Source organism: Coloeus monedula, assembly GCF_965178545.1.
Source record: "Coloeus monedula genome assembly, chromosome: 2".
NCBI classification, from domain to species: domain Eukaryota; kingdom Metazoa; phylum Chordata; class Aves; order Passeriformes; family Corvidae; genus Coloeus; species Coloeus monedula.
Genome location: NC_138782.1, coordinates 61,673,462 through 61,696,213, shown reverse-complemented (window position 1 = coordinate 61,696,213; position 22,752 = coordinate 61,673,462). Strand labels below are relative to the sequence as shown.

Below are 22,752 nucleotides of genomic sequence, written 5' to 3'. Positions count from 1 at the left end.
ATGTGGCTATCTGGAAATAGTAAATTTGTTTTCCATTCTGGAAATGGAAGTCTATAAATGTACATACCTGTACACTCACCTCAACTTTTCCCTTTCATTTCTGGGTTCATCATGCCAGGTCACCCAGGGATTCAGGAATTCTACAAGATCTGTGTCATACTTGAGCCTCTCATTGTTGACGCTGCTGGAAGTCCCTTTTCAGCGTGTCCAGCTGTCACTCACAACACAGTGATGAATGGCATGTACACAGCTGTGTCTTTGAAATGCACTTGCCTCCTACTCAGACTGCAACTTTGCGTTACCATTTGTCCTTCCCACCTACCTTGCAGCATCTGAAGAGACATTTCAGCAGGAATTCCACAGCCAGCTTTATACAGCATGTATCTACCAGCTGGAAAAAGTCCAGACCTATTTGATTCACAAAAAATCATGGAGTTTACCCATAAGCAGAACTACAGCTGGCTCCACTGGGAGGAGCTGGCAGGAAGACGAGTTTCCAAAATAGTAGAAAATGAATAGAAATTAAAGGTGTTTTAGTTACAATTACCACTGTTCAGCAAAATCTAAATCACCTGGATGGTTACTGCAGAACCATTCTCAGGTAACTGCTTCTACATGCCACTTATTAAGTGATGAAAAAAGAGAATTTAGATGTCAACTGTAAAGTCAGGGTTATCAACTGAGCACAAACACAACACATGCTGCCTTATCAGAACAGCCTTACCAGAATAACCGTGTAAACCAGGACCCAACTCACCAGTCTGGAGTTTTGCTGCTTGCAGTACCAGACAGTCAAGGAAGAAAAACTATTTCAGAATTAATGCCAGAAAGCTTTTCATTTCTCAAACTAACAAGGAAACTACACTTGTGACAGCATCACTGCTGGCTGCACAGAATTAGTTTATACCAGCTGGATGTATTTTAATATTACTTAACAGCTACTGTAAACCTGTGATGATCTTACCCCTTGCTCAAACTTCATTGACTCCATTGACTGTTCCAGCGTGAGGGTTGCTGTTCCACATCTCAGCCTTTGCACAGGTTCTTTAACAACCGTCTAAGGGCAGAATTTGCCAATATCAGTGAGGAAGACCATCGGCATCTTGTTTGTCCCATTTTCTCAGCATCCCTGACTCACTCAGCAGGGCTAGTTTGCGGGGTTTTATTGACACAAGAGCAATTTTTCAAGAGTAAATACTCTGATGAAAGGAGTTCTAGAACTGAAGTAATTTTAAAATCTTGAAAATCAAAGCAGATACTCATCAGCATGTGAGAAAAATGGGTCACTTTTGAGCTAGTTCAAAGAGAGGGAGGCAGAATTTGCATTTTCGAAAAAAATTTATTTAGACATCTGTTACTCTTAAATTACAAAAGTTAAAAAGAGCATGCAGTGCAGTGACACATCACTGATTACTTCTAAAGCTGTTTTAAGACATAAGGTGGTCTTTCTTCAAGAGAAGACAACTCAACATGATCCAAACTCAACTATCCATTTCTCATATTTCTCAATGTCCGCAGCAGATACAGATTTAGAAACTTTCTTCAAAGCTATTTCAAAGTCTTCCATAGTTGTTGGCATGTGCATTTCATCTCGGGGAAGATTTCTTATTTCTTCTGGTGTCAGGCCTTCAATACGCCTCCTCATAGCCATCAACGATGCATCTCTAGTCGGAGGGTAAGAAAATAAAATCATTACTCAATGCAGGATGGCAAGTTCAATTGTTTGAAAGGCTCAACATGGCATTCCAGCTAAGCTGCTGCATTCAGAAAGATACAATAAAGAATTGTAAACTTTGATGGGAAGATCTCAAAGTGCTTGTACAAACTACAATACCATGCTATCCATATTTTTCAAACATGGCATTATCTGAACAGCTGCTATTCACAGGCTAGGCAAAAGAGGTGAGGACAAACTGGTTTAGCTGATGTCACTGCATGCCTATGATGCAGCTGCTGTTTATAGTATTTTTGAACAGCAACAAGGCAATAACAATTTCACTCCTCGTAGATATAGAAGGAGTAGCTGGAGTGTTTTGAATGTTTGAACAGGAATCCCACTTCAAAGACAGAGGAGTCAACAGTATCTACCTCTAACCGGTATGCTCACATCTCAGTGTTAAATGACAAAATCTGTTGTCTGTAGCTCCTCAAACTTCTGGCCTTAATAAGCACTGAGTGTTTTTATGAGTGTGTCATTTTCTTTCATGTTAGGTTTGACTACATTTAGATTTCCAGCAGGAAATCTGGTAGCAGCAGGTGATAAGCTGGTGAGGTGATAATTAGATAACACTGGAAGGCTAAAGTTCCTGCTAATTCATTGTTATATATCTTATAATAACCAGAAAATGCTGCTTATTTGTCTAGCAGTAAAAAAGATGGAAGTGTAATCTCGGTGATGTCACAATAGTATATTGTGTCATATCAGTAGGTGCGAATCCAAAGAGAGAAAAACCTATACGTTTGTCTTCTGGAAGGATTTAGGAAGATGGTTTGAGCATATTCTGTTTCAGTACCACCCCCTCCCCCCTGAAAGGAAACCACAGCTGACAGACTTCAGGAATTTACTAAATAGTTCACAGAATCACAGAATATTCCAAGTTGGAAGGGACCCACAAGGATCATTGAGTCCAACTCTTACATGAATGGCCTGTACAGGGATCGAACCCACAACCTTGATGTTATCAGTACCATGCTCTGACCAACCAAGCTAATATCAGTGCTAATTAATAAATTAAAATCTGTAACACAGGAGCAAAAATGTCAGACCAACCAAAAGGTTGCCTCATTGAACTCCATCTCAACCAAATATCACCATGCTTCGCTGTTACATCATCATTTATAAACCATAAGCTACTGTTACACAGTGGGGTGGGGGGAACATTACATGCATCTAATTTGCTTCCAGACAGCAGTTAAAAAAAACCCAGAAAGTCCAGCAAAAACAATCCAACAATCTAACCAACCAGCCCATCGTACCTTAACCCACAGAAAGAACCGAAGTGCAGCTGCCACCACTTCCTTTTGTAAAGTCATTTTATGGACAGTCATTCCAAACGGAACTCCTGGTGCTTTCTCAAATGCACCCTTGGTGCCTGGAGAAGCACCAAAGCTGTATTCAAAAAACAAGCAGCCACCCACTGGAGGGGCCAGCAGGGGCCAGTTCTGTTCTGAAGGCCTTTCAACATTCACAGTCCACTCAAAACGATGATTCAAAGTCAGTTCATACTCACATCTAATCTGCAATTTAGATGCATTTTGTATTTCCTGAAAGTCATTTTAAAATGAAGGTTCACCTTCATTTCCCACGGTTATATGCTGACTGCTAGGAACTGTACTGTTACCTCTGACTGGTTTTCACTCTGGCTCAGCAAACTTTTGACTTCACCTCAAATTCTTTAAGATAGGAGGGTCATTTCAGTAAACCAGAGCTCTTGGTCCACTTATTCTTAGGTTTTGCTTGTGTCACTAGCAAGGACTGTCACAGTATACAGGCTTGGACTTTACTATGCTTACATACTGAGAGCCTGAATCATAAAAAAGCGCTTTTAAATCAGCCACATCTTTTTGTCTCAACGTAAATGAAACAATCATGCCCAAGAGCTATTTCTCCTGACACCATGAACAAAGTGTAAATACACAGGCTAATATGAGTACTTTCTTAGTGATTTCAAATCACGGACATCCAAATCCCAGTTCATCTGGATTTCTGCTTGCTGCCACCTCAGTCATCACTTCAGAGACTGCCACAAGTGGAAGATTCAGATGTTTCTTTGTGGTTTTATCTGTTTGCCTTTTTTTTTTAATAGTATTTGTACAAATGGACTTTGGTTAAATAAAATCAAATGTAACTGTGTACAAATACATATACACATAAAATTCACTGAAAAACATCACGTATTTTCACTTCTAAAACAAGTGTATTGATATTCAGTATAAAATTAATTACAAACAACAAACACTGAACAAACTGGAGGAGACAAACTGCAGCTAAAATGCACAAAGCACCAGATCAAATAAACACTCTTTCATACAACATGAACCTATTAGCACAAACTGCTTTCAAAGCAGAACCAACACCAAGACTGATCAAAAGAACACCACAAATTCATCTCACAAACCTACAAATGAAACAAACCTGCACAACACAGATTCAGAGCAACTAACATACCATTCTTTTCCTAGACACTGTGCAAGGAGGCTCCAAACTTTTAGCTCAGCCTGCAGCAGCCCTGCTGACAGAGCCTTTGGCGGCAGCTTTGCGTACAGGCTACTTGCTTTCATCCCTGTGGCACAGCACATTGTCCTCTCAGCTGTGCTGACACGTGTCTGCAGAGCCACGTTAGGAATCTAGGCAAGAAACGGATCCACGTTTGAGGAAGTAGCCAGGAGTTGCCTTTACTCCAGCTCTCTCATCATGCTCAAAGCACAACCCCACAAAAGTTGGGCTGGAACAACTAGGAGCTGAAGCCTTGCCCTGCCACACTTCCATGCTACCTCCAAAGCCTGAAAGCAGCGTTACAGAGGTGCTTATCAGATGACAACAGCACCTTAAGCAGCTTCAGTTCTCTGCCCCGTACTGCAGATCCCAGAGTTTGCCACTGCTGCGACTGTGCCAGTGCAAGTCTTTTAATGTGCATGGGACAACTGACACTTATCTCTTAATAGATCAGTCCTTTCCTTCCCTTTCCAATTTTTCAAAGAAAATATAACAGAAGGATTAGAAGGTATTTTTAGTCAATTATTTCAGGAATCTAGGCTAGAGAATATGCTCACAATTGTATGCCAATAGAACAGAGAAGACAGGGAAATGGAGCAGGTAGCAGAAAACTTTAGTCAGTCTAATCACAAAAACCAACGTGCTGAGTACACAGCTCTTGCACCATCACACAAGACTCTACACCTTTTCCATGTCATGAAGGAAGAAAACCCTGTGGTTTTACTTTAGTTATTCCAGCCTCTATCACTGTTGCCTCTTACACATGGATTTCTGCAGAAGTTGTACAACTCCAGCAGAATGACTTCAACTCTACAAGTTAAAGTTTACCATCCTCTGGATAGTCCTCATGCATGGAATTTAGTCTACATGAAAGAAGGTAGAATTTTACCTAAACCACAGCGGATTAGATTACTAGGTTGCAACTACTCTTCAAACAGAAATTTAGGTAAGTATTAATGCAGTATTTCACCTTTTAGCCATACATAAAAGACAAGTTACAGTCCATTTTTATGCAATAACTTTAATCACGTAAACTGGTTACCTTACAGTTTTCCCAGAGTCTGCAGCAGTAGTAACACAAATGATGCAATGTCAACTTACCTGCATACATTGGTAATGTCTGCACCTGAATAACCCTCCATTTTCTCAGCTATGTTTGCAAGGTCAACATCATCAGCCAGTTCCAGCTCTCGCAGATTTATTTTCAGGAGTTCCTCTCTACCTTTGGCTAACCAGAGAAAACAAAATTGAGTCTATACAATTTGCTTTCTGAAGATAAATAATAAATTGAAGGAGGATAAGAGAGAAGAATGAGAAAAAGGACACTGTACTTGCTACAAGAGTAAATGTTTATGTTTAAATTCAACCTGGTCCTGAACCTGTAAGTGAATTTGCATACATGTATCAATTAGATTTTTAAACCAAGTGATCAAAACTAAAGCAATATTGATAAAGTTTAGATTTTAGAATTTTTAACTACTCCTCTCCCGAATTCTTCATACCTGATGGTAAAGGAATGTAAATTCTCTTTTCTAGTCTTCGTCGTAGGGCTTCATCAATATCCCAAGGAAAATTAGTAGCAGCAAGCACCATGACCATCTTAGAAGGATCATCATTTTCAGTAGCCCCCCCAACACCTGCAATGGAGAAAAGAGGAGGTAAAATATACGTATGTTTTCTGAAATTTCATGTATGGAGAAAACAGTTCTGTAGTATTAAAGCAGCTACTCTACTGCACTTTAATAAGCCCAAGCATAACAGAATCACCAAGTGCAACAGAGTTCGCTTTTTCATCTCTATGACAGCCTGCAAGCCTAAATGGAAACTTGGTTTAAACAGGAGCAGGGGCAGAGGCCACTGCTCAGACCAGGAAGTTCCTCTCTATCATAGCTAGAATGGTTTTACAGGAGGTTGTTTGTACTTCTGCCAAAACAGTGGTTCAGTTTTCATGTCGACACCTTGTAACAGCATGCGAGGAAACAAACCAACCCCCAACACCACCACCACACCAAAAACCAGGCGTCCCTCACAGTATTCACCAACAGCCACACAAAAGCAGCATGACTTCCCTACAAGGTGTCCTCACTTCTGAATTCCGGCCAAAGGTTTCACGTGTACAGATGGACTGTACAAACTGCTGAAGTAATGTTTAAATTTGGTGAACTAAATCACAGCTTCTCAGAGACAGACAGAATACCTCAATTTCTAAACAGTATGAACCTGCTACAATAGGAAGAAGGTAATTTTCTTAAAGTTGCTACTCTCTGTATCTACTGTTTTTGCTTAGAACAACAGGATTGGGCTGTGGGATAGCCATTGCACCTAGTCTGCTTGAGAACCTGCATATAAAACACTATTTATGAAAGCCTAAGTAAAAGGATTCAAATAGTTGTTATTAATAAAATCAGATTATGTACATACTTGACATGAGAACAGTATTACAGCTCTGCTGCTCTTTAAAGACAAAAATAAAAGGGTACCAACATCAGAGAAGGAGAAATAAATATGCAAATCTTCTGACTCATGGAATTCTATCACAAATCAGTCCATAGATTAGCACTTTTCAGTAGTTCCTATCCTTCTCTGTGCTCACCAGAATATAAAAAGGATGCCTCTACAGCAACTCTGCGCTGTTACCTGCTTTTGAACCTCGCTGATTTGTGAAATACTAGCCACACATCTGTAGTGAACTCAAGTGTTTTAAAATGAAAACTCTCCCAACCACTTCTATGAAACAGATGATCTTCACTTTTACTTATATTTTTGGGAGAAAAAGAGATCCCAAAGAAGTTAAGTGTAATGCTGCCTTTGAAGTTTAAATTGGAACAGGTAACAGTTCTTTTGAACCACTTTTTACTTAATTTTGAAGAAGTGAGTGACATGCCAGGCGAAGACTGAGAGAAACAGGGGGTTTTTCTGCTGCTCTTATGAAATCATGTATTTTCTATTGAATCCTCCTTTTCTGGATCACTTTTGGCTCAGAGGCCAAAAGACTTGAACAACATCACTTGTAGCTTTTAACCCAAATTTCATGTAAGGCTTTCAAAAAACTGCTTCTGAAGAGTGAAGTTTTGAATGATTTTTGGTTTTTGTCCCTCAAGTTTCCTCCAGTCCAGCAGTTCCCAGTGATCAGGTTATTTACCATCCATTTGAACCAGCAGTTCTGCCTTCACACGTCGGCTGGCTTCATGCTCCTCTGAAGTTCCCCTGCGGCTACAGATGGAGTCTATCTCATCAATAAATATGGTTGTCGGGGCATAAAATCGAGCCTGAAGAAAGCAAAAGATAAAGAAGAAGCTGAAATAGCAGTCTACTCTCATTTAAGAAGTAGCAGCATATTCAGAGCTGAGTAATGATGTATTTACCCCATTCTAGCAGCTCACAAGTATTGAACAATCCCCACCCTTTCCTCTCTCAGACCCCAGCACTCAGGTACAGAGCAGCTGTGCATTCATTCACAGCACTTGAGTAGGAGAGCTTTTGGCAAAGCCCTGTAGTTGCTAGGGCTATAAAAAAACATTTAATAAGCTATAGGCAGTTTTCCACATTAGGAGTAACATTTTTAGCTGTGAAAGTCATCACAGAATGCTTGAATAAGATTTCAGTTAAAGTTAGGAAGAATGTTAAGCTGGGACACCATGACACGGAACCTGTCCAAGAGAGGTCAACTGCAAAATAACTCTGACCTTTTTGAAAACAAGAGCATTTAAAGACAAGGATCCAGGATAATAAAAAAGAACAGTTGAGATGCTGTTCATTGTGTATCTGCATTTTTGACATTAAATGAGCTGGTACCAGACCTACCAAACCATAATGTAAAAGATCTTTTACTTCCTGACTTTTCTGACTACTGTAACTGCAACTCTGCTTTCCCCTTCAGTACTGTGCAAACACTGCATGCAAACCTGGTAACACATGTTAAAAAAAGGCAACTATTTTCTGAGCCCATTTCAAGTATTATGTGCTCTGAAGCCAAATACAGTTTGGAAGGCCACTTCTTTTAAGCACAAACAAAAAACCACCCACAAAAACAACAAAACACAGCCTAAAAATAGGGTTCTCACCCAGAAAGCAATTAATTCCATCCCTATATTTACATTCAAGTATGTTCTGCAGCACTCACCAGCTTAGTGAGCTACCTCTAACATAGCAAGCTAACCCTGAAAATTAAAGATGACCTAATTTTTCAGCTTTTATAAATCTATTTAGGAATAATCTTGAAATGCAAATGGGCAAATCAGAAATGCCCCAAGCATTTGAAGCTTGGAGAGCTGTTTATGTATGCTATGAGTATGAAACCTTGGTGCGGTTTCATTGTTCCAGAGGTGATTCTACTTCATTATCTCATTGTTCATATTCAGAAACTTAAATCACCATTTCAAACAGCAGACGAACAAGTTTCTCAGATTCTCCTCTGTATTTTGAGGTAAGTGTGGAAGAAGAAACATTGAAAAAAGTTGTCTTGCATTCAGTGGCTACAGCTTTTGCTAGGAGGGTCTTTCCAGTACCAGGAGGACCAACCATCAGCACACCCTATTAATATGAAAAAGAACCACTTTTAGGACAAGAACCAAACCAGAGAACTTTACAGTTTGTTTAGTGTAATAGTAAAATACTGGATGTACACTTTCCCTTGAAAAGTTATTCAAAGGTAAGTAATGAATAGTATTGCTTACTTGCAAACATGTAGCTGAAGACAGTGCAGGTATCTGGCTGACATCTTTGTCTTGCTGTTATTATCTACCATAAATTTTGCTACTAAAATGTGGAAAGAATTTACTTAAAGTGTAAAACATTTGACATTTCTTACTCTGCCAAGATGCAATCTCAAAATCCTACTTATGATCACAGAAGCAGGTTTTTTCATACCTTCCAGGGTCTTCTAATCCCCTTAAAAAACTCTGGCATCCACATTGGTAAAACTACAGCTTCCTTAAGCAGCTTTTTGGCTTCTACTAAATCAGCAATGTCATCCCTGACAAGAAAGAGAAAGTTGTTTGACAGATTCAAATGGCATGCAAAAGAGTCACTCCACAGCACAATTAAACTTACTGTTACACACCAGCTCTCCCATAAACCCAATGCATTTTCTTGAATTATTTACGTTCTAATGGCAAAAGCCTGTAACAACTACAATTGGCATCTGGCAGGTAGACTCCAGCTGGATGCAAAAGCAAGAACGACATGAACTATTTCACTAGAGCACCACTGTCAGTATCCACAGAAGAACAGAGTAAAGCAAGTTGGTGCAACTTAGGCTAACTACAGATTATGCCTTCTTCTTTTGCTGAGATGGCCCTGAAACTTAAATACCTTCTTTCATTGTTACAAGAACAACTTGCTGAAGACTAGTAAATGGAGTAGAATTAAAGAGAATTTTTAGAATTCTTTTTCAGAGTTACAAATGTATTAATTCTTAGATACCTTACAGGCTGGTCTTATTTCCTTGAGGGTAACTCTCAGGGCATTCCTCTTATCAGCATGTGCCCAAGTAACATTTTGGTTTCAAAACACATCAATATGAAGAATTAGTTTCAAATCTGAAGTCGTAATTTAAGAGTCAATATAAAAACTGAAACATATTTAAATATTAAACTGAAATACATGACAGCTGCATGCACACAAAGTGTTTTGTGGGACTGTTCAGGTTTTTTTAAAGCCTACTTTATTTGCCAAAAGATTTTTGCTCATTTAATCCTCACAAAACCACCTAAGCTTGGAAACATTTGAAACACAAAACAACCTTTGTATAAGGTTTAACACATTTATGTAAAGGTACTGGCACAGGATTTTATTTTACACTAGTGGCCACATCATGTCCAGCAACATTTCAAAGGGTTCTGATATTGACATTAACTCCTTTGTTAATTGGTGCCTTTTCCTGGTCTTAAAATCAAGAGGCAGACATGGTTAGAAGGGGAAAAGGGATTTTACCTTGGTATTTATTTTAAGGATCCTTAGGTGCACACGTCCAGGTCAAATGCACCTCAGTGCACCCCGCAATGCACACCCCCAAAAGATCTGGTATAACATTATAGGTTTTACTAATTAGCATATCTATCAAAAATTCCCCAATGAGAGTCTCGAGTGAGCCCCCCTCCCCAAGGAACCTTCCCCTGGATGGTTCTATCTTAGTTTACAGAATGTGTTCTGGAGAGGACCTTGGGGTCTGGGGCACAGTGATCCCTAACTACAAAGCTTCTAAAATGTTTAGTCTCCTAGCTTGACAAGTCCAAGAATGTAGGCAAAAAGCACTAAAGAATACAGAAGTTGTAAAAAAGGTATAACAGGGGTATAAAAGAAAAGGCAAAAAATCTTCATGGCATCATAATCAGTTTTCTGTCTTGCTATGCCCCAAAGTAGCAAAACAGTTTTTCAAATCAAGAGACACTGACAGACATTAGAAACTTTTACATTGCAAAAGAGTATCTCAAAAATTGATTTTAGGACTCCCAGAAAATTTTGATAAGCTTCATATGGCCAGGTTGGAGAGGATTTTAGGCAATCTGATCTAGGGAAAGATGTCCCTGCCCATGGCAAGGGACTGCTTAAGCTGATCTTTAAAGGTCCCATCCAGCCCCAACTATTATATGAAGCTATGTGTGGGGGAGAAAAAAAAAAACTGAGCTCTAGAAATATTCAGCTACATAAGAAGTTTAGTTGCCTATTCAAAGGCAGTAAGGAAAAGCTGTATATACTTTCCTTACGTAAGTATCTGATAAAATACTTAATTCTTGTCATATCATGTAAGAGGCAATAGAAACAACAACTCAAGAGACTAAACAGCAGTACTCAAACTTACCATCGAATGTTGGGATTCTGAGAAATTATATCTCTTTCCAAAGCTTCTACTAAATCTTTGTCATATCCAGTACTATCAAATTTCTTTGGTTCAGACTCTGAAATCTCTGATGTGGATTTGTTCTACATATAAAGGATATAACAATGTAAATACATAACAATGGTTATGCTACTAATTAGTTTTTATCACAATTCCATAACAGCATCATATTTTTAGAAGGTGGCAACATAAACCAGCATGAAAATTATGAAGCATCCACATTACAGCTGCACTGCAGGATGGATCTGTGTGTTTCACCCAGATTTCTGTACTGCCCTTGTTTCATTTCCTTCTCCCCAAAGCCAGCATATTGCACTGATGCAGTTTCTTTGCTTTGGTACCTAATCAAAACTGCATACACCTATCCCAGTGTAACAGTTTCTGCCTCTTCTCCCAGAGAAACCTAAAACTATCTGAGACAAGGTAGGAGGAAATAATGCATAAGACTGGACCACAAAGTGTCACACTGAGAGTATCTCAAATTCTCTAAGTGTCATAAATATGCCATGTATGTGGGACACAAAAAACAAAATTAAGTGTGATTTCCATATGTAGAATGAGCAGAGGTGATCTGCAGGGAGACCACAGGAGTAAAACCAGAGCTAATTAACTGATACAGAAGCATGGACATGAACAGCAGAGAAGCAGCTCTGCAGCAGAATTGAAGCAAAGAAGCTACACAGTTGAAAGGGCTCAAACAGCAGAAACCATGCAACTGAAGGGAAATAAAATGCACTAGACATACCCTGGTTTTATACATTTAACAGCAAGCACTGGTGATGACAGAACAACTGTAAAAGAGAAAAAGAGACCTATCCTGTCTCTCTGTGGGTATATTCTGATGGAGAGAGTATTATCACTCAAAGACAATCTAATTTAGCTCCTAATAAAAGTAGCAGCTTACACAGCTAAAGAATTCCACCCTTGTAGATTATGCTATCTCCACAGGCCATGATACCTTGCCACAACTTAAGGCTGCTGAAGCTAACAAACTATTGCATGGATATTTGATTTCTTTAGACCCTGGAAAACTAGGAATCTACTGTCTCCTGTATGGTCTCTTACTTTGGTCATCAGCTAAATTTATGGAGACCAGAACACAAAGTGAAAATTAAAGCACTCTGATTGCCAAGAACAGATCAGAGTTCAAGTATGCTGGGGTTTTGTTCATCTAAAACTGAACAGATCTCAAAAAAACCCAAAAAACCCCACAAGACTCTCCTTTAAGGATTAAGTAAATCTTGAAATGCTTTGAAGAGGCAAGTCAATCTTGGTTTACATTATACTCAAAGCAATTAAGCCACAAAGATGTCCCACTTGAATGAGTGCCACCAGGCTCCATCTCAGAAATCCAGTGGTATTAATCTTAAACAACTGCCTTCAAGTTGTAGTAAACACGTCACAGAACCACAGAATGGGTCAGGTCAGAAGGGACCACAGTGGTGGTCCAACCTCACTGCTCAAGCAGGGTTGTCCCAGAGCACATGGCACAGGATTGCGTGCAGACGGTTCTTGAGTATCTCCAGTGAGGGAGATTCCACAACCTCTTTGGATAACCTGTTCCAGTGCCTCGTCACCCGCACAGTAAAGAAGTTCTTCCTCATGTTCATCTGGAACTTCCTGTGCAGCAGTTTCTGCCCACTGCCTCTTGTCCTACTGCTTGGCACCACCAAGAAGAGCTTGGAAACACCCACCTTCAGATACATTTACCAGATCCCAACTTCCCAGAGCAACTGTTTGTTTTTAATTAATCCATAATCAACACTGTGCACAAAGCAAAGACACCCTACAAGGTGAGATTCAAATCAGCACGCTGACATGAACAGAAGAAACATTTTATAGGGATGTCATTTTAGAATACACTCAGTAGTAAGAAAGCAAGTCTGACTTTCACAACTCCATGAAGTTATTTGCAAGTTTACCTTTTCCTCTTTTCCTTTATTTTGCTGATCCTTTTTTTCCCGGCTGCGGATTGCCTTCCCTTTATCACTGGGATTTCGAGAGGATGGACGGTGAGAGCCTCTGACAGCTGCACTTACACGATTATTGTGAGCTCTGCAATCACTGCACGGAGCAGACTGACGCTTCCTGGGTCCTGGCGAAGGTCTAATTAGTTGTAACATATGCAAAAAACCTCAGTGTAAAGCCACTGGTGAGCACTACCTAACCAAATCAACTGGTTACAAACTGAAAAGCCATTTTGCTCAAGATAAAAATCTGTATGTCAGAAACAGCTATATGTCAAAGACAGGTATTTTAAGATAGTCAGTAAAAATCCATTTTCCCTTTGCCACAAGCTCAGGGTTCACTTTTTAAAACAAGTGCTTTGCTTTGTATATTTCATCAGTAAAAGTAATATGCAGCCTAGAAAAAATTAACAAACAAAAAAATTCTGCTTATCACCATGGTCCTCACTTCTCTACACAAAGAAATGTAAATGTTTTGTGGGAATGACAATTTCACTTTCATTACCTTTTGCTCCCACTTCCTTTGAAGAAAAACATGTATGTGAGGCCTCCAGTTGCTGGAAATGAAACTGCTTCTAGAAGTGCCTGGGAATAAACCACTATTGTGACTGGTATTATGAACTTCTTTTTTAAAATTCAGTTTCTTTCCCATACAAGTCCATTACTCTCACAGATACACTTTTTCCATGGGCCCCCCTAAAATTTCGGCATTAATAAGCTACTTGCCAAGTTTAAGTTCAGGGATATTTCCAGAGAATGGAAAATCTAAATCTTTGATTTGGAGAGCATTTACTGAAACTAAATTATGTGTTTTGATGCATCGTTTAAGATGTGTCAGGATCCTTCACATAATACCTTCACAGAAATTGTCTTTAATTGATTCACAGCAGTGAGTTTGTCAGAACACTACAGATCTCTTCAGGATGAAATGCATATTACACTACATGAATATGCTGATGGTAAGACCATACGTGTTAGGAGTATTTTCATTCTCCAAGTGGAATTTCTACCAACCTATTTGTATTTATGAACACCTACGGATTCCACCCCAAAGCTCAAAATACACAGTGTGATTCCACACCTAATTTCCACCTCAGTTTGTGAGTTCTGCTATCTCAAGATGGGAATTGATGCAACACAGCCCAAGTTTTCACTGTGGCTTTTTCATATTGCCACAATTCAATATTTCAGCAGCTGGCAAGACAAATGGAACAGGAACAGTTCTCTCAAGACCTTCCCTTTTTATAAACATGGATTTGTGTATCTTTTCTCTAGAAACCCTCAAAACATTAGGAAAGTTCCACCTCTCAGATTTTATCCTTCCATAACATTTGACTGAATTTGGCTGTGAGTATTCCAAAGTTATTAAATGAGATATACAGAAATAATGTGATCACACAGGACCCATTTCTTTCAGAAGGCAGGCTTAAAATAAATCAATTTAAAAACAGACATTAAAATGTACCCATAAAGACTGAAGGTATCTCTCTGTGAGAAAACCCTTGTAAGTTCAAAGCCTCAAACAATAATTTGACAATACAGCTGAAGTAATCTGACAATCACTTTATGTCAAAATGTACAGTTCTGTGTCTGCTCAGCATGTACTCCTGTTCCCTCCTTTGTGCTACCACTGGCATATGTTAGAACCTCCAGTGAACCAGCTCAGGCAGCTACTCACAAAAAAAAAAGAAAAAAACAAAGCCAAACAAAAACCCACTAGACACACAGAACAATGTCTTTAGCATCCTGAACCAGCTAATTAATGCCAGCAAAGACAAAAGGGAAATAAAAAGTCAAAACCAAACAACTCAGCCAACAGTGTGTAGGGGAAGAAGCTTGACACTAGTCAGGCCAATGTAAGATAAAACCCCCAGAACATTCTGGATTAGGCTGCCTCAAAATGACACCTCCTTCACCACAAATGGTGTCAAGCTGCTGGTGCGAGTGTTACACATCTAAGTTCAAGAACAAAAATTACACCACAACAGGCTGAAGTCAAAGCACACTTTGTCCTGATAAATATTAATTTAGGTCTTCAGGTTTCCTCTTACCTACGTTCAGCAGGTACTGGCAAAGACCAGACTTCTGCATCGTGAGCTGGTAATTCTTGTTGTGAGGCTTTCAATGGAGTATTGTCTAGTTTAAAACTCTCCAGTGTTTTCATTATATCTTTCACATGCTTAGCTTCCACACTTATCTCCTGCCAAACCTGATTAAAAAAAAAAAAAGGTAGATTAGGCACATTAAGCACACTGGAAATAAGTTTGTAACAGTCCTCTGTTCAAGCCCATGTAATGCCTGGATGGATTCCACAGGGTTTAACAAGCTACCTAATTCTACTTCAGTAAACAAGAATTATGCACGTTAGATACTAAGGAGGTTTTTCTGCCTTCCTCAGCACATTTGAAGAACAAACTGAGAGATTTTGGATTTAACAAAGACTTTTGACAAATTCTGCAGATTAAACAGGTATGACAAAACCTAACAGACTAAATATCAATCAGAAATATCAACCTAATAAACAGAATACCAATGAAAAGAAATCATGGTTTTTGTTGAGGACAAATTAACAACTCACTTGCTATTAAAGACCTTAGCCCCACTAAAACATTGGGGGAAATAAGACCCAAATGATACCAGACTGAAAAATTTCAGCGTAACAGGCACTCATCAGCAAGTAGCCAACAAGGCAGACAGTGCACTGGCTCCCAAGGAGCATGTTGCATTGACTGTTCTGCCACTGAAAGACAAGTCATGAAGATGACTTAAACAAGTCTATGTAACAAAAAAGAAGCCTATATATAACAACACTTGTTTATTAGAGAATAGGGGTAGGTCTTTTTATATTTTTGTTTACAATAAGATAGGCAATTCTTGCTACTTCAATGCTTTCCCCCCAAAATGTCCCAGAAAGTGTTAATTTACCTGCTGCCATTTCTGTTGCAGATAGGTATCTCTCACAGAGTACAGATACTTATTCATTTGGTCAAGAACTCCCTGGTAGTAGACCATTGCAGAGTCATAATTTCCCAGTAAGGCATATTCACGGGCCAACTTCACATTCTCAATGATCATAACAAGGCTCATGTTCAACATGAAGCTGAAAAAAACCAGGAAATATTAAGGAAGTAAAAAAACCAACCCAGTACTGGAACAATTTTTTTTAAGTATTTTCATATGCTTATTAGCTCATTTGGCATACCAAAATAAAGAAGCTGAAAAAATACCAGATAGAAAAAAAAGGCCTAAAATTAATGTCATCCGTATAATAAGATAACTGATATTCTGTTTCTAGAAATTAAACGTTTCATGTCACAGCTTTGCTTCTTGTCACAGAGATTCTGTCAAAAAGCCCATATAAAATATGCAGATTTAAATGCACTGCTTCAAGTCACAATTGCATATTCTCCCTGCCTCTTTATTCTACTGTAAGATAAATTAGTATTTTACTGTGCTGGCCTGTGGTTTAAAACAAAAAACACCCATCAAGTAATAAATCAAAGCTCTTCTTCCTAGTGCATTGTGTTTCGTTAACTTTTTTTTGTCTTAACATTCCATGCGAGTTTTAACAGTCTAATTTTTGCCTTGCGGAAAACACTATTCTTCCATTAGTTTGATTTTACAATTCTTCAATTTTATTTAATGTTTCTTTGTAACAAATATCCATCTTCCATGCCGAGCTTGCATCTTTCTATCACTTTCCTTCTTACACTTAAAAATAAACCCTTGAAAAACATTGAGGCTGTTTAAGTTATCACTGAAAGTAAGTAAAAGCCACAATTAAACATTTAGTGTGTAACTACCCATTTTATTTAACATATTGTTCAAACCATGCTATTTTTCCCTGCCAGTGGTGGTTGTTAATGTTTTTTTGAAGCAAACATCATAGACTGTGACTGCTTCCACTTTGTAGCACTAGCAGAATCTGTGCTTTTAGATTAGAATAGCACAGAAGTATTATTTACACAAGTACAGTAGAAGTAGTACTCATTCTTTACAGTGCCACTGTCCATAGAGCAGTCTCCCATGTTACTGTCAGTGTCTTTAATACACCCCATCCCCTTCTCTAAGACACCTGCACTGTCTCCACTTTTCTTGCCTCTTATGCACCAAGAATGTCCCCACTCACCTCCTAATTTCTTAACCAGGCACAGAAAACATTAAAATCAGCAAATAAACATGCCTGCAAGAGAGTTGTCCTGCTCTCATTTTGGTACCTGTACCCAGTGCCAGGAAGAAGCAACTGCAGACAAGCAATTCCAGCTAAGCCCTGGGATGAAGCACACTTGATACAGATCAACTATTTAAAGAATGTAAGAGGCACTAAATTCACATGCGCCATAAACAGACCTAAGACAGAATATATTTCAAGACCAGGTCAGGGTCCAATTCAGACACATTACCAGAGGTTTCAGAAGCCACACTTTGCACACACCTGCCAACCTACTGCTAAAATGTGAGCTCTCAATTTTAAAAGGGACTGCTAAGTACAAATCAAACGTTTTAGGGCTTTCACTCTTTTTTCTGACCCCTTTCCAAGTAGTTTTATGCACAGACACACAGCCCAGGCATTCCTGGGCCAACATCCTCTTCTTTTTTGCTTCCGTCCTCTTCCTTCCCCAGCTTCCCTTGGAGCAGATAGCTGCTGTAAAAATTTTCAGTCTGAAACAGCAAAACTCTGGCAGCAGGGGAGCTGAAGACAGGCCTCTGAGAGCCCACACCCCTCCCTGCAGAAGGGACCCGTGGGGGTGAGCTTGGAAACCTGCTATCACACAACCTCCACCTTGTAATCTCACTCCAGCCAGACACTCGCCCAGCTGGCCATGATGTCTACAAGCTGATAGAGTTAATGTGACCATCAACTACACAGACTAACATATCCCAGGCTAATTTAATTATGCTGTGGAGACAGAGTTTGGCTTGGGAGTTCTCTTGGTTTTAACCTCAGGAGAAAGAGCTTGAAGATGTTTGTCAGCTGCTGTATGGATCATCACACAGATGTTACCAAAGTTTTTCCTGCTATATTTAGGAGCAAGCTTTTCCACTCCTGCTCATCCTACCAGATACACCTGTTTGCCTGTCCTGAGAATTCAAACCGATGACTAACACTACTGAAATCACAAGTTGAGCAAGATGCTAATAGACATTTTAAAAATCAAGTAATAGCAAGTTACTAAAACCAAACTAGACTTTTAAATACAGAGGGAAGTCACAGGTAACTTTTTTTCATTGAATGCTGTAGAGCAATCCAAGCAGAACAGCAACTCTATGTATCCACAAAAAGAAAAAAAAAAAGTTTGTAAGAATAGCTTTCATTTGGAAATGTGAAAATAACTATTTAAAAAAAAAAAAAAACCCAAAACTAAAGAGGCTAAGCCAGAAATATATGAAAGCTTGGGAACAGAAGGATAACACTGCACATAATGAAAGAGTAAATGAGATTTTCAGGTTAGAAAAGGCAGAGAAAGTAAGGACAGCAAGTAGAAACAGACATGTATGCAGAATGAGCTAGTAACTCATGGGAAGAAAAAAAGAAAAAACAAGGTGCTCACGCAAGTTTATAATGCTACTGGAATCCACCTGTTTCATCAGTGGTATTGAAAATGCAACATAATTTAGTTTAAACTAGAAAACAAATTTAATTTGTTACTTCATCTTGACTCATAAGAGCAGAAGAGCTTGAAGTGGCTTCCAAATGCAAGACTCTTGAGTACAAGTGAGGCAGAAAAAGCTGCTGGCTCTGCTTATGTCTGGACATGCCACTGCTGCTGCCACTTGACTTCTGGCAGTGTCAGAGCCGATACACTAATCAAAGTCCATGGCTCTGCTGCACCTGTAACTGAAGATGCTAAAGCCGTTCTAAGGGGGAAAAAGAAGAGTTAGGGTACTAATCTGAAAGCAGACTGAAGTTTGTGGCAGAAGGTCACAATACACTGGGGCAGCTCAGCCGGGTGTAGGATGTGCGAGGCATGAGTACACACAAATCCAGAGTTAAACCGGAACTGAAGGGATTAAAACTCTCACAAAACTAATCCGACACTACTCAATAATTTTTAAAGTATTTACAAACACTTAGCAATATTGCGTATGTTTACAAGTCCTTGGTGCTATCACGTAACAGGATGTCAAAGCAGCAGGTCTGCACTTATCAGCCATGACCTTTCCATGAATCATGGACCAATGAAGTTATCTGTGTTCCAACAGCCACTAAAGCATTAAAAAGCTCGTAAAGTTTACAGTGAACAGGATACAAGGAAAATAACCTAAGCACTTTGTCTTGCCAGTTTAATTCTTCACTGTGTACAAACACACACGCTTCACAACAAGAATAATCACTCTTCACACTAGCTGTGAGTATGTAAGGTTCCCCGAAATCAACCCTTCTCTAGTAACAAAATACATTTTATCATTTGCTCCAAGGACCTAAAATATTTTTAGACTACAGAACAGCCAAGTCCAGCGAGGGTTGAACCTAACAAAAGTTCAAGATCCCTACGGCTTGTGAGAATGAGGTTTTGGAACTTTTTTTTGTATTTCATTTGAAAGGAAACAGCCTGACCATTATCAAGGAAACACGGGGGATGCTTCATGTTTTCCATAATGACTTCAAGAAATCAGCATAAGGAATAACTGTAAGTAATTTCTGCTCACAGTGATATGTTAGAATCCGGGAAATGGTAACCGAACACTGCATCAATCCTGTAACACAAAGAAAAACTTTAAAAAATAAAATACGAGATTGATATGCAGAGATGAGAAGTGAAGATTAACACCAGAGTGTATCAATTACTGTGGTGGACCTGCTGACTCGAAGAACAGCACGAGCCATACATGGAAAATACTTCCAAGGAGTTCTTCGCTCCAACCTCAATGTCTGCACTAAGCCAGAGCCTGAATTTTGGCAGAGTACACATGTTTCCATTATTTCAGCCTGCTATACAGGCTCTGACATCAAAGCAACCGTGTAATACTTGCAAAGTTCTCTTGGCAAGCCAGATGAGAAAAAAACACCCCAAAGTAACAGCTTTCAGGAATCAGTTTTTACTGAAGACATGATAACCTTGCATCATCTCCGAGCTCCATTCCAGCTTTAACACCTTTCCTCATAACATCCACGGCCAACATTTGGTATTGACAAGTGATTATGTCAATTACCTGGGAAGAAGAGTTGCCAGACTTACCGGATACTAAACAAAATGGTTCTCATTCCGTTGCTGTATTCAACAGTAACGGTAGCAAAAGAAAACCACAGCAGCCACAAATATAAATATACCTGGCCGTTTGTGCGAACAAACAACAAAAAAAAAATCAATCACTAGGTAGAGATACACTGGTAGCAAATGATTTTATGTTTTCCAGGCTAAGCCTTTCAGAAGGCTTTATTAAACATGCTACTTACTCCCCACTTCAGGGGGGCTAGCATTCTTTTTGATGCTCAATGTTAAATTAGCAAATTTCTTTGGAAGTTTAGAGAGGTCCGCGGCAGAATGGATACCTGGAATTGCTGCCCGCAGCTTCTCTCTGTCTGGACAGAAAATTTGCATCATCGCAGATTCCTGCATATTAACAAAAACCCCCAGAACCAACAAAGCAAGTGGAGGGTGAAGGAAGAAGTAGGAAGCAGAGCTCCGTGCCGGTAGCACCAGCAGCCCACCCAGGCGGATTGCGGAGGCCGGGAGCGCCGGCCGCACACCTGCGGGCAGCGGCAGCCCCCGACGGCGATGCCCCGTGCGGCGCCAACCACGTGTGAGCCACAGCCCTCATGAGACCGCCGAGCTCCGTGGTCATGGTCACCGCTGTCGCGACAGCCACCACCGCGGCCCCTCGCCCTCCGGCCGCGGGACAGAGCAGCGGAGCCCGCCCGTGTCCGGGAGCCCTCGGGGCGGCCCCGCCACGCGGGGCGCGGCCATCGCCCCCCGTCCCGGGCCGCAGGGACAGGCGGGCCCGGGCGGACACCGCGAGCCCCTCTCGCTCACTTACTCCTCCCCACAGCTCGCACCGGCAGCAGCGGCAGCAGCTCCCGACACCCACGAGTTCTTCACTCCTTCCGCCCCCCTTCCTCCTGCAGCGGCACTGGCCCCGCCCCGGCCCTGCCCGCCACCTCCTCCCGCCGCCGCCGCCGGCAATTTTTGAAGGCAAATCCGGCTGCGTCACTTCCAGCCTGGTGGGACGGGGGACAAGGTCCGCCCAGCAAGGCCGACAAGGAGCCAGTGTCTGTTTGAGAGGTATTACTAAAAGCGAAGAGCTGGTTTGGTTCTATATTTTAAGGAGTAGTGAAAAGAAAAAATTTAAAAAGGCGCGGAGAAACCAAGTGGAAATAAAAGAGCAACTGCATTGGCCGGGAATCGAACCCGGGCCTCCCGCGTGGCAGGCGAGAATTCTACCACTGAACCACCAATGCTTGCACGAGAACAAGCTTGTGCCTTCCTCAGTCGAAGATGACGAACGCGGATTCCCCCCCGCACCACTGTACCCACCTGAGATCCTGCCGTGGTGCTCGAGGGGCTTCCTTCGGCTATTTCCTTTCCGTAACTCACAAATATGAGTTTTGCCGAGTGAATAGCACGCACCCACTTTTATCTCCGTGTTCTTTGCTTGTGACTTGTCTGCACCTCTTCAAACTCTCACAGATGGTGTTATTCCGGGGAAGAAAACGCATCTGAGAGTGCTGAGGAAAACCTGCTGCCGAGAGGAGTCAGACCAGGAAACTGCCCTTGAGTGTCCTGATGGAGCAGGACCTCATCACCTGTCTAAATAGACTCAGCTGCTTAGCAACAAATAGGATCTAAAGGTTGGGCACAATGCAGGAGGTTTATGATAGTCCTTCAGGGTGAACTCCAAACCCCCACAGCAGTATGTCATCCTCTAATTAAGTATATCACATCCATTCTTACGTGTTGTTCTTAAATTTCTACCCATTCTTAAACTGGAGCTTTTAGTCTATCCATTTAACAAGTGTCTACATTTAAAATAATCATTCCTACATTACTTCAGCTGTAAAGACACAGAAAGCTGCGGCTGAGCTTCTAAAATTTTAAGTGTATCACAGCACTTAGTTGATGAGAGCTGGAGGAATTTCCCTTCTCCCCTTTGTAGGTGGGCTAATGAATAAAAAATGGTGCTGTACTTCCACAACCTCCTCCCCAAATGTAGAAGAATTAGGATATAATTCAGTCTCTCCAATAACACACTAGTTTCTGCATTAGCACTTTGAGATGTGTACCTAAAGAAGGGGATTTTCACAAAGACAAATACAGACGAAAGCTATGATAAATTGTCCTCTTAAGGAACAGCTTCATGATACATAATGTATCGTAAATAATAAAAATCATAATAGTAATTCCTAATATTTACTTATTTTGATGAAAGAGCCAGCAGAGGACATGGAAAGAACACCATCAAATTGAACACTTGAACATCAAAATACATACTTTTGAGAACAGGTTACGAACATGAGATGACAGCCAAGTACAATAGCATTTCTACTGTTACACTTGTGCCATTTTATTGTTAAACAGTAGAGCTGTTGCAGCATAAAGGGGACTTGTAGAAGAAGGAAGTGAAGGAGGACAGAAAAATAAATTCATTTGGACAACTAGTGTTTACCTTTCATATTTGAATAGTGAAAAATAAGAATGTGATTTTCACTCCTTATAAAGATTCAGTGTGGGGTTTATTACTCCATGAAGTGCTACACTACAGAAACCGATTCTGAGAAAACAAACAGT

The 22,752-nt window shown here is 40.2% G+C and overlaps 1 protein-coding gene across 2 annotated transcripts; it reads right to left on the bottom strand.

The window, feature by feature from the left end:
• Positions 1-1,445: 1,445 nt before the first annotated feature.
• KATNA1 (katanin catalytic subunit A1) lies at positions 1,446-21,070 on the bottom strand. 2 transcript variants are annotated; one of them, XM_082276704.1, is made up of 11 exons: positions 21,005-21,070; positions 15,950-16,124; positions 15,076-15,233; positions 12,980-13,163; positions 11,019-11,140; positions 9,086-9,191; positions 8,591-8,749; positions 7,359-7,485; positions 5,719-5,853; positions 5,318-5,444; positions 1,446-1,664 (listed from the first exon to the last, which is right to left on the bottom strand). In XM_082276704.1, the coding sequence occupies exons 2-11, from the start codon at positions 16,118-16,120 to the stop codon at positions 1,466-1,468; spliced, it is 1,488 nt and encodes a 495-aa protein (XP_082132830.1). In that variant the 5' UTR covers positions 16,121-16,124; positions 21,005-21,070; the 3' UTR covers positions 1,446-1,465. The 2 variants fall into 2 exon arrangements, with proteins under 2 accessions (XP_082132830.1, XP_082132831.1); XM_082276705.1 differs by lacking the exon at positions 1,446-1,664 and adding an exon at positions 4,244-4,347.
• Between the last annotated feature and the right edge of the window lie 1,682 nt (positions 21,071-22,752).